This window comes from Chionomys nivalis, chromosome 8 (assembly GCF_950005125.1).
Source record: "Chionomys nivalis chromosome 8, mChiNiv1.1, whole genome shotgun sequence".
In the NCBI taxonomy this organism is placed as follows: Eukaryota; Metazoa; Chordata; class Mammalia; order Rodentia; family Cricetidae; genus Chionomys; species Chionomys nivalis.
Window position 1 is genome coordinate 45,369,092 of NC_080093.1, and position 12,293 is coordinate 45,381,384.

The window sequence follows — 12,293 nt, forward strand, 5'->3', positions numbered from 1 at the left end:
CCGGGGTGGGTGACAGATTGGTGCAATGTAGTTTCTGACCTGGGAAGTACACAGAACAATTGTGACCTCGACTTTGCAGAAAGACAAAGGACCAGAGAAGATATATTGACCTAAGCACCACCAGATCTGTGGTTCCAACAGCACTCTTCCTTCTAGAGTCAAGAATCTAAACTTTGAGGAGACTCAAAATAGAAGGACTTGCTTCTATCAATCTACTGGAAAACAGTGGGAGTCATTTGCTTGGTGGGTAGTCTTTGGAGCAGGGAACCAACCTGTAGTTAGGCTCAGACATTCTTCAGTTTAATGGCTAGAGTGTGTTCACCACGGGTGAGTAATGGGTGTCTGCACTAGACTCGCCAGCTGACCCCATTCCCTAACCCCATCTGTACCTGCGGGCCTGAAGGCTGGGTGGAACCTCCGCGGGCCTGCAGAACTAGTGTCTGCGTGGCCCTCCTCACGTGGCGCCCTTCACGGTTGCTCTGGGACACAACCGCTGCAACGTTGGATCCACAAGAGGTAATGAGGGACACATGGAGGTGGCAGCGCCCCTGAGGCAGGTGCTGCCCGCAGGAATCCCAGAGCAGGAAGATCTAGAACTAAAGGAAACCCCCGAAGGATTGCCCCCTTCTACCCTTAGGATCATACAGAGTAGGGAATCCATGACCCATCAACAGAGCGCGTTAATGACGGGCTCTAGACTCGGCTTTCCGGTGAGTTTCAATTCCATACCAGATTCCTTTTCCTCCCCAGTATAACCCTACAGGAAACTCTTGCTGCAGAGAGAGCCTTTGACAGAGTTTGTTACATTTTTTAAAAATCGTCACCTCGTAACCGGTAAGTTTTTAACTCAAGCATCTTCTAAAATGCTTTTTGATATGTCTTTGTGTATTTTCTTCCTGTCGAAGGCCAATGGGCCGTTGCTATGGCAAATGAAACCTCCAGACTTTGTGGCTTGTATGAGGAGAAGAAAACGTGCAAATACAAGGTCTGAAAGCAATGCTGAATTCTAGATACAACTGTGCACAGCAGTAGAGAAAAAGGGGGAAAGATTGGTCAGACATTAGAGACGGGGAAGGGGTAGGGACTAAGGATGGGGTAGAGAATTCTCAAAGCCACGTCTATCTAGAAAGCCATACCAAAAATGTATCAATCATTTGGCTGAAAAAAAAAAACCCAAAAATTATCGCTTATTGGTATGAGTATTTATACAATGTATAGGCATTCAGACTTCCAACGGGTAAAACCTAACCTCTAGCTTTTAATATCTTCTCAATCAAACTCTGCCAGATCATCAGGGAAAGTTTACCCTGTGCCCCCACTAAGTGGCTTAGATATCCACCTTTGTTCAGGCCAGAACTAGGAACCATTGCCCTCTCTATCAGTGTTGGAGATGATGAGTTACCCTTATCTTGCCTACCAAAACCCCCTCCATTGTCGCGTTCACTATCTTAAGAAACCTACCTACTCTCTATAGTATTCTATTTTCCAGCCTTCTCTGTAGCTAGTGTAAGTGTGTGACCCAGATCCTTCCAGTCAGGTACCCCTGAGACACACTTGAACTTACATGAAGAGTAACAGGCTAAATCAAAGCTACCAGGAGCCTGGACTTTCTGATGTTGCAACAAGGGCATATGAGTGGGTGCTAGAGGGACTGATGGGATTGGAGCAGCTGTCATTTGGTACTTAACCATAGTCTAACTTCTTGAGAGAGGAACATTAGTTTTGTCAAGATCCTACTAGTCTGGTGCAAAAGCGTCTGTCAGGGAACACTCAAGTATCTTTTAAAAAGTGAAAGGCAACTGTGGAATTAGATTCCCCCTCAGGCTTAGGAACCTTACCCAAGAGAAAAATAGTAGTCACTAACTGATTTAATTTATATTGATTTCTGTCCACATTTTTCACAGGAGATATCCTCATATCCCTCTTGGTGAATATGCCACACAATCGTCTGTGGGTAAAGCAGGAACTGAGATTGTTGGGGGTAAGAACAAAGTGCTGCTCCAGTGAGCATGTCAACCGTGAGAAGGTTGCCCTCCTTAACACAGGAGACCTGAACCACCTCTGTATCCACCATGAACTCTTCAAATGGAGGCTAATCAGTTACAATGGTTTCTCAAGGTGACATAACACCAAAACATAGATGAGTCTGACATGGAGAAAAATATTCTTCTTTTTAACCATCTATCAATTATTACAATCGTAAACGGATGGCATGTCCTAGATGAGATGAGCAAATTGTCAGTACACCCAGAAGAAGCTGCAGAAGGCACAGCTCTATGAACAGTGGTTGGTTTTACAAAGGTGCTGTGCTGTCCACACCATCTCACAGACACCCTACTGTTCGCCCAGGCAGTCCCAGCCACTGCATACTTTGGCTGAGCAATTTGGCATCATCAACTCATACTACTGATGACAGAGCCAGATTAAGAGTTATACGCAAAACATTAAAAATTAGATAAGAAAAGTCCAAAAAAAACCAAAACACGCATACACATAACCATACATTTGGGCACAGGGGATCTAGAAATAAATTAAGCAAAGGACCAAGATACAAGATGAATTGTTTCTATACAATAATAATGAACATGAAGATATCGATCCCCAAAGAAAAAATACAAATATTAAAGAAACCTTATGTAGAACTTATAATTTGAAAATGACTAAATGCTAATGAAAAGTTCAAATTAGGTTACATCAATGAAAAGACAAAGCTCAACATAGTAAACTGTTAGTTCTTCCTAAATTGGCATATGGGTTTGGCAAAATTCCTATTAAAATCCTAGCAAGTCCCATAGGTAGTCAAAGATTATGTGGAAGGAGGAGAAAGAAAAACAACTAAATCAAAGTAGGAAAAATCAACACTAGTTAATTTTTAAGATACTGTTTGCTTATAGTCATCAAGATTATGTTTTTTTTAAATAAGAAAAACACAGACAAAGAGAACAGAACACAAAGTCCAAAACTAGACTCCACAGAGACAGCCAACTGATTTGGGGAATAGGAACTGTTTATTTGTGTTTTGGGAAGGTATCTATGCAGCATAGGGGGCCTCAAACTACTAACCCTGCTTCCTCAAACAAACCAAGCCATTGCCAGTGTGAATCAACATGGTTGGTCAGTTGGTTTTTTCATAAAAGAACTCAATGGAAAGTTTCTCGGAAGAATAATGAACAGAGATCAAGTGAAAATAGGAACAAGGAGCCTTAATAGACTCCCAACATTTTGAGAAATTAGATGAATATCTCGAAAAACCAAAAAAAAAAAAAGCTATGAGAACCAGATGAGTGATCACCAGGAATAACAAGCATCAGTGGGAAAGTTACAGGAAGGGTAGAACTTGAGATGTATCTGTGGTGACAGAGTAGGTCTGTGACTTGATTACTGTTGATAAAACATGACAAGATGGCCTAGAACTATACACAGAACATCGTATCGCAATTGATGTCCTCTTCGTAAGTTCTGAAAGCTGTCACTATCATGGTAGAACACCACCTTCCTTCTTCATTCTGGCATTGGTCTTGAGGAAAGTTCCTTTCTAAGAGATAGCTGGAACTCTAAGAATGGTGTCTTTTCCTTTCAGACTGTACAATTAATGACCAGCTTGATAGTGCAGAGCCTGGGATACTTTTGGACATACCTGTATTTTTCTCAAAATATTGCATTTGTAATGGACAGTGAATATATTCCTATTGTTGGAACTTCAGGATACTCACTTTGGGCCTCATTGCTTGTGAGTAACATCATCACTATAGTAACTACTAACGCATTCGTTAGATGTCATGGATTCTGATCCAAACAATGTGTCCTAGAGGTTACACAATCCCTGTTCCCTAGGAAACCATTCCCACGTCTACCTGAAAAAGAACAATAGCAATATGTTTTTTTAATCTTTAGTTTATTTATTATGAAAATATTTTTTCATAATCATATTCTACATTGTTAAAGAAACATGTGATACATTATGAAAAAACTAGTTTCTTAGCTGTAATAATACTTTTTAACAAGAGTCTGCATTGTAAGAGGGCTATGTGATTCATTTAAAGCCATAATAAGAAACACAAAACAACAGTGACAGCTGCTCTGAGTTCATGAAAACTCACAGACTCTAGACGGAAAGCTGGAGAGCCTGCATTGCACTGAACTAGGCCCTCTGCATGTGGGCAACAACTGTGTAGCTTGATCTGTTTCAAGGGCCCCTGGTGCATGAGCTGGCTTTTTGGAGCCGATTCCCTCTGATGGGATACCTTGCTCAGCCTTGATGCAGGATGGAGGGGTTTGGTTCTGCCTCAACTTGATATGCCAGGCTTTGTTGACTCTCCATGGGAGACCTTACTCTTTCTGAGGAGTGGATGGGGGTGAGTTGGAAGAGGGAGCAAGAGGAGGGAAGGGAAGGGAAACTGTGGTTGGTAGGTAAAATGAATACTTTTTTAAAAGACTAAATATAATAGAAATAAATAAACACAAGGAGCAAATATGGAAGACAAAATCTGTTTGAGACAAACCAGCTATGCAAGCAAAATAAATGCTAAAGCCATTTCAAGATGCCCTGAATCCCATTTCTATCAGAACCATAACATTAGTGAATAGAAACCTCAAAGCTTTCATCTCCATAAATACAAACCTTGAATTATTTCTTGAGTTTTTTCTTAGAGTCCCCACTAAGGAACCAAGCTGGTATCCCTCATATTGCAGAATTCTAGAATTATCTTGAAGCTTATATTTTTACATAGTGATTGGATATTAACAAATGTGGTGTTTGCTTTCCAGTTTAGCCTATCAGGAAGTTTTTCAATAGCATTGCAGAGGAGGCCTTCAAATCACATGGTAAGTCAGAAGACTCTGGAAAGTTTCCATTATCAATAAAAGTATTAAATTTCCAAAGACTAAATAAAAATTTTAAAAAGTAAAACAAAGCCAGTGAGGAATCAGCATGGCTTCTGCGTGACTGGCTCTCTACCAGGAAGCCATGGTGGGGGAGGCGTATTTGAAGTATGAGACATAAAATAAATCCAAAGAAAGGTGAAATGGTTAATGTCATCTCAGACAAAGAAAGTACAGAAATAGTACTATTGTCATACATGAATACTCAAGTATTCATTATGATAAAGGCCACTATTTCTTAAGATTTAACAAACCTAAACTTCAAACTATAAGAAGCAAGGGCCAGAGTTATGGCTCACTGTCTGTGCAAGCAAAAGGACTTGAGTTCAGATCCCCAGAATCCACATCAATGCTGCACACACTAGCAGACATCTGGAACAAGATGGGAGTAGAGACAATAGAATCCCCAGACACACCCAGGCTGGCCATCCTGACATGTGCAATTGCAAACAACAAAAAGAGACTCTGTCTCGAAGTAGATGAGCACAGACACCTAACATTGTTTTATTTCCTTTTGTCTAGTGATATTTTCTTGTACTTTGAATTTCATAATGCAATTTTATACATGAAATTATACCAATAATTTCATATAGTTTTTTTTAATCATATGTAACCTCCATTACCTCCCTCTGACTTTTCCTGGAATGCACCTCTCAATCTATCTCCCTCCCAACTTCATGTTATCATTTTTTTATCATTATTATTACTATTATTATTATATTATTTTCTAATCACTCTGAGACCAATTCGTACTGATCATGTGAAGTAATCCCGTGAGGTATGGGCAATCTGCCAGAACTCACATCCCCAAAGAAAAGTGACTCTCACTCCCTCAGCAGCTACCAACTGTCAATAGTTCCTCAGCTATGGGTGAAATCTTGGGAGCCCTTCTCCCAACTTGAGAATTCTGACTGGCTTTTTCTTGTGTAGTTCTTATACAGGCAACCACAGCTGCTCTAAGTTGGTAAAAGCAGCAACCGGGTCATATCTAGATGATAGCATTTCTCTTTCTCCTTATATTCTTTCTTCTCCCTTTTACAATATGTCCCCTAAGTGCCCTATGTGGAAAGACAGAGGTAGCTCATCTACGACTGAATGCTCACAGCCGTTTATCCCAAATATCTTAACCAGTTATGAGCCTCTGCATTAACCATGACCCACTACAAAAACCTCTCTGACCAAGAGTGAAGTCAGCACTAAGCTATGGGCAACACCATGAATATTTAGAAGGCAGCTTGACAACATAACCATTTAATAAGAGAAAATCAGTAGGGTCCCTCTATGGCCTATGATATCCCCAGATATGATGATGTTTACAATACCAAATGTGGAATCCATCGTGTGGAATAGGCTTCAAAACCAATCAGAAAGCAGTGGCTCCTCCCATACTAGTCATGCCACTGTTGCACCAGTGAGCATAACGTGCCTGGCAGGTTGGTATATAGCATGCAATGCCCAGGGCTAAGTAAGCCCACTGATATCTTTGCTCCATTAATACACAGTGTGTAACACCGTTCAGTACTATGAAAGCTAGCCTTTAGGGAGTCAGCTTCCTGGGAAGTTTGAGGTAAAATTCTTCATAGACTTCACTGCTTTGCTTTCTACAAAGGAGACTTTTTCCTAGAGAATAAATGAACTGACATCAATGAACAACATATAACAGTTTACATGAAGGGTTTTGTTCTTTGAGATAGGTTTCAGGATCTAGTGATTCAAATTGTCATGCTTGCTATCTAGCTTTATTAACTAGGAAGAAATTATTGTGAGTATGGACAAGGAAATAGGTATAGTAGTTATTCTTCTTAATAGAAATATTAAATAATATATCTCCTCTCTGGCATTATATGTAGATAAAACACAATTATTCAGCAACATTATAAAGCATGAATTGTCTGAAGCATGTAGGTTGACAAACATGCATACATGTGGCCTGGGTGATGACCTCCAACCATGTGTAACTCTGTACATCATCAAGAAAATCTCTTCACATTGAGCTAGATAGAACCAGTATGCCCAAGAAAATTCCCCAAATTTTGCTTTCCTGATGTCCAAGAACGATAGAAATCTCCTAGAGTATTAGCTCTCTGGCAATGTAAAGCCATGCAGTATTGTAAATTTGTCGATATCATGGGTATATTTATATTCTATTTACAATTAATATGCACTTGATTTTCTTCCATAGTTTGAAAAATATCTAATGCACTTCTTTTCTGTCCATTTATCTACTAACTCAGCAGAGAATAAACATTGAGTCCATTACCAGTAGAGAAATAAGTACCTGCACATCACATCAAAAGTTTTATTATCCCCCAAATTTTTTGGTCCTACTAGGAGCCTAACCAATCTGCATTTCTCACAACCTTTTTGGTGCTCTCACTATGCCAGAAAGATTAGAATTTCTATAGTTCTGTAAGAATACACTTGCAGAGAGGACTATGGAATAGTTTCCAGTGACTGGACAATACTTTTTAATCTGTTCTAGCTGATCTGGACTATGACAATGAACATCTTAAGCATCTTCGCAACACTAATAGGTGTGTTTTTAATAACATTTGAACTGATGAAGACTTCAAGTATACAGTCTTCTTTGTGGCAATACGTAAGTACTGGGCTTCTAAGAGAATGTCTTCATAATTTTAGAATTAAGCCTTCAGTGAGGATCAAAATAGTCAAATATCAGTCAAATCACCAGAAGTCCTCTCATAAGTTTACTCTCAGGCATATGTGCCTATTGTTAGTGTAATATAAGCTACATGTTATAGTTCAGAGCCTACACAATCAAATAAAATATTACAAATATTAATACCGATATTTTATAGATGAAGATTATAGTCAATCCTGATTCATCCGGAGAATCATAGACATCACAAGAAAACCCACAGAAACAACTAACCAGTCTCATAGGAACACACAGAGTCTAAACCAACAAACAGGGAGTCTGCATGGACAAACTTATGCCCTCTACATACATATGACAGTAGTGTAGCTTGGTCTCTTTGTGGTACTCCTAACAATGGGAGCAAGAGCTGTTCCTAATGCTTTGGCTGGCTCTTGGAAGCCTATTCCTCATCCTGGATTGCCTTGTCCAACCTAAATACAATGCCTTGCTTTACAGCAACTTGATATGCCATGGGAGGCCTGTCCCTTTCTGAATAAAAACAGAAGAGGGATAGATTGAGGGGTAGGGAGAATTTGGCAAGAGAATAGGAAGATAGGATAAAGGGGAAATGTGGTCAGGGTATAAAATAAATTAATTTTAAAAATAAGAAAGTGCTGTAGTCTACAGAGTGACTGTTATCTCGACAATGGATGTAATTTGGAAGGCCCATATACTCTGCTCTATGTGCACTATGCCATGAGGACATTGTGTGTTTCTGCATCTGTCTGTTAGAGGGTCTATGCAGAACTATTTAAGGCAGTTTATGTTTGTGTATCTGTGGTCCTGTGCAGGTGGCACTATGAACATAGGCACACTTAGCCATTTAGGTTTGTTGGTGTGAAGAGAAAGGATGATGAAGACAGAGAAAGAAGGAAGATATTCTGAGGAAATTTTCCAAGAATTTGAAGCTGTGGTGTTGAATTCTTGTCTGTGGACTACTATCCTTCTAGTCTATGCCCAGAGCTTTACAGGAGCCAAAACAGCTGGGCTCTAAACCAATACCTAGAAACCATAACTTTTCAATTGATACCATTAGATGTTACTTATATCTAGCTTCCTAACCTTATTAAGAAAGTGCTCCTTACGTCAACATACAAGAGTTATGGTTAATAGACTAGTTCCAAACAAAATATATGTATATATATATATATGTTTGTAATTCATCAATCTATTTTTCTTATTTCTATGTATTATTGAGAAAACTTTACAATAAATAAATACAGATATAGATAAAAGCCTATGTATCTCTGATGCAATAAAGAATTAATTTTTTTTTTTTTTTTTGGTTTTTCGAGACAGGGTTTCTTTAGCTATTTGATTAAGGTCTTGGGTCTAGTCACCTGAAGAGCATTTATGCTGATCAAAGCTAAATCCAAGTCACTCACCACAGTAAATAGAGTCTTAACAAAAATCAAGTCAGTGTCACGTGAGAGGATCACTTTATTGATGTAGGGAATGCATTTCCCCTTTAGCATCATTTACTAGATGATAGGGAAAAGTGTAACTGTATATACTTTCTTTTTAAAGAAGTCCTATTACAACAAACCTCAAAAGAAAATGTATCTCCATTTTATCTTCTCCAGAGGTACATTATCCTTAAGAAAATATACTTGTTCTACCCACAACAACAAAAAGAATATACAATGATTCCCATTATTCTCTTGGCAGAAATGTATCAATTCACCATCCTCAATAGCTATCATTATCATATAGTCAAATATATGCATGAATTTTCAACTATTGAGGGAATAGGATACAGGAAACTGGTTATCTTTTCATTTTTTCTCTTTCCTAAAACATAGCTATACCTCTGTGAGTTTTAGCATTGAAAAGTAGAGTTTAGAAAGCATTCTAGTTTGCTTTCTGCCGCAGTAATAAGACACTAACCAAAATCAACTTATGAGAGGACAAAGTTGATTTAGTCCACACTTTCAGGTCACAGTCCATCACTGAGAGCAGTTAGGGAAGAAGCTCAAGCAGGAACTGGCACTATAGAAACTGTAGGGGAACATTGCTTACCGACTCACTCTCAGACTCTCTGTCTTGCTCTGTGTTAGCTTTCTTATTCAACCTACACTCCCCTGCCTGAGGATTATGAGATCCACAGTGGTTTGGACCCTGCCACAAAGTCATCAACCAAAACAATTCCTCACAGACATGACCTTCCTTATCAGATATGTGGAGGTTGTATCTAGCTGACCATAAAAGCTGACACGCATGGGAACCTTCCTCCTTTGCTATTTCATGAAATTACTATTGAGTTCTGTTGTTAATTCTTCTTTCGAGTTCTGGGAAAATTCTGTGGTTAATCCATGGGTGTTTCTTAGGAGATATTTTATTGCCTCTTTAGTCTCATTTCTAGAGATGTTTCAACTCTTTCATTCATTATGGTTTAATTTTGATATGTTGAATGTGTCTAGACATTCCTCCATTACTTTAGGTCTTGCAAGCTTGTGAAATATAGGTTCTTACAGCAGGTCTTTCTGGATTTCAAATTTTGTTGGAAGTGTTATAATGTCTCTCTCTTCATTTCTGATTTATTACATATTCTCTGTAGAAGGAGCTGTGGTCAGGCCTGCTTTTCATCCCGCCTGGCTCCTGCATGGCTAGCTTAGCCCCGGAAATAACAACACAATAACTGTATTCACTTAAACACTGCATGGCCCATTAGTTCCAGCCTCTTATTGGCTAATTCTCACATCTTGCTTTAACCCATATTTAGTAATCTGTATAGCACCACCGGGAAAGATCTTAACCTGAGTCCATCTCGGAGAGGAGAGCTATGGCATCTGCCTCACTGCCTATTCTTCCCAGCATTCTGTTCTGTTTACTCCGCCTACCCAATTTTCTGTCCTATCAAAGGGCCAAGGCAGTTTCTTTATTAACCAATGAAAGTAACACATAGACAGATGACCCTCTCCATCAATTCTCTATCTTTCCTTTACTTAATTCAGCCCAGAGTTTATCAATCATTTTATTTTAAAGAACCAACTCTTCATTATTTGATTCTTTGTATTGGTTTTTGTTTATTTGTTTTTATTTCCTTAATTTTATTTCCTTGTTTCCTGATTTTGGTTATTCCTACCTACAGTTTTGGAATTTGCTGTGTTCTTGCTTCTTCCAAGGCTTCAAGGTGAATTATTGAATTGTTAACTTGAAATGCCTTTTTGTAGGCACCAAGTGCTGTAAACTTTCCTTTCAGGTTGTCATCAGCATGGCCCATTGATTTTCGTCTGTCATATTTTTATTTTCAGTCAGTTCTAGGAATGGTTTTTACTTCCTTCTTGGTCTCTTCAGTAACACAATTATTCAACAATATGCAATTTAAGCTCCATGAGTTGATATACTTCTAATAGGTTTTTTTTTTTTTGGAGTTTTTGGTTTTTTATTTTGGCTTGGTTTTGATTGGTTTTTTAATATAGGGTAGCTGTGTAGCTTTGGCGCTTGTCCTAGAACTTGCTCTGTGCACCAGGCTGGATTCAAACTCACAGAGATTCAACAACCTTGCCTCCCGAGTGTTGGGATTAAAGGCGTAGCTCTTCCTGTAGTGTTTTGTTTTCTGTTGATATCTAGTTTTATCCCTTTGTGGTCAGATAGAACTCAGAATTTATTTTCAATTTTCTTATGTTTGTTGAAACTTGTTTTGTGTCTTAATATGTGATAGATTTTGAATAAAGTTCTATAGGCTGCTTAGAAAATGAATGTATATTTAGTGTTTGAATAAGAGGTTCCATAGCTGTTAGGTTTAACATCTCACCAGCACTGAGGCACAAGAAACATTGCGGAAGAATTAGAATGTGAGGGCTGGAGAATGGCTGGGAATGCTGCAATGCCATCTTCTGAGTATGATATGGCTATCATTATAGAGAACTCACAGCATCTGTGCTTACCTGCACAAAATCTCTACAAGATCAAGCCAGCTAAAATTCTGGCATAGACATGGTAGATGAACACCAGGCCCCAGCCATTTCTAAGGAGCTTTTGGAAGCAGATAATTGCTGTGGGAAGAATCATACTTCTCTAAGGATATGGCCACTAGTCCACTAGATGGCTCCACACATATGCATAAATGGGTTATAAAAAAGACATGAAATTGGGAGGGGAAACTGGGGTTAAACCAAGAGTTGGAGGGAAAAATGGGAGTAGATAATATTGTATTCCATTTTATACCTATATAAAATTCTCAAAAATAAAGAAATTACTAAGTAAAGACTGTATTTTTCTTTTGGGGTACAGAGAAGTGGTAGGATGCTTACAGGATATCTCTTCCTGTTCACTGTCTTGGAGATGTTTATGGCATGCATAGTAACTGAGTGGACCTACAGAGCAAGACAAACAGAATATTAAAATGGTGAGTCTATCATTTCTCCTTCGGTTAACAGAAGCTACTAACTTCTGTGATATATCCTGTTCAAATTACTTAGAAAGAATTAAGCATCAGTAATGTCATCTCTAATCTGTGGCTAGTGGTAGGTGAATACATTTTTGTAAAACTATTTGGCACTAAACAGCTCTTTCTATAACTGAAGCTAAATAAATTACTCTACATGATGGGAGTAGGGCTGAGAATGTTGCTCAGCAGTAGAGAACTTATGTAGCGTTAGTGAAACTCTGATCACCAGAAGAAGCACATAAAAAGAAGTCAGGTGGGTCACCTGGGGTAGAGTGCAGTGACAGAGACTCTGGGGCTGGCTTTCATATTCAGCTCTGCTTGATTAGCCAACTGTAGTTCCCACCATCCAGCTGCACAAAA

The 12,293-nt window shown here is 38.8% G+C and overlaps 1 protein-coding gene across 1 annotated transcript; it reads left to right on the forward strand.

Annotated features, from left to right (window-relative positions):
- The first annotated feature begins 530 nt into the window (after positions 1–530).
- On the forward strand, positions 531–11,887 carry LOC130879850 (membrane-spanning 4-domains subfamily A member 13-like). The gene is made up of 7 exons (XM_057778687.1): positions 531–710; positions 780–834; positions 1,905–1,981; positions 3,581–3,730; positions 4,768–4,824; positions 7,364–7,480; positions 11,777–11,887. Exons 1-7 carry the CDS (start codon positions 531–533, stop codon positions 11,885–11,887), a joined length of 747 nt encoding a protein of 248 aa, XP_057634670.1.
- The last annotated feature ends 406 nt before the right edge of the window (positions 11,888–12,293 follow it).

Coding starts and splice junctions, on each gene's coding strand:
- LOC130879850 (XM_057778687.1), top strand. CDS start 531: ATGGAGGTGGCAGCGCCCCTGAGGCAGGTGCTGCCCGCAGGAATCCCA. Junction 4,825..7,363: donor GGAGGCCTTCAAATCACATG/GTAAGTCAGAAG, acceptor AATCTGTTCTAG/CTGATCTGGACTATGACAAT. Junction 7,481..11,776: donor AGTCTTCTTTGTGGCAATAC/GTAAGTACTGGG, acceptor TTTGGGGTACAG/AGAAGTGGTAGGATGCTTAC.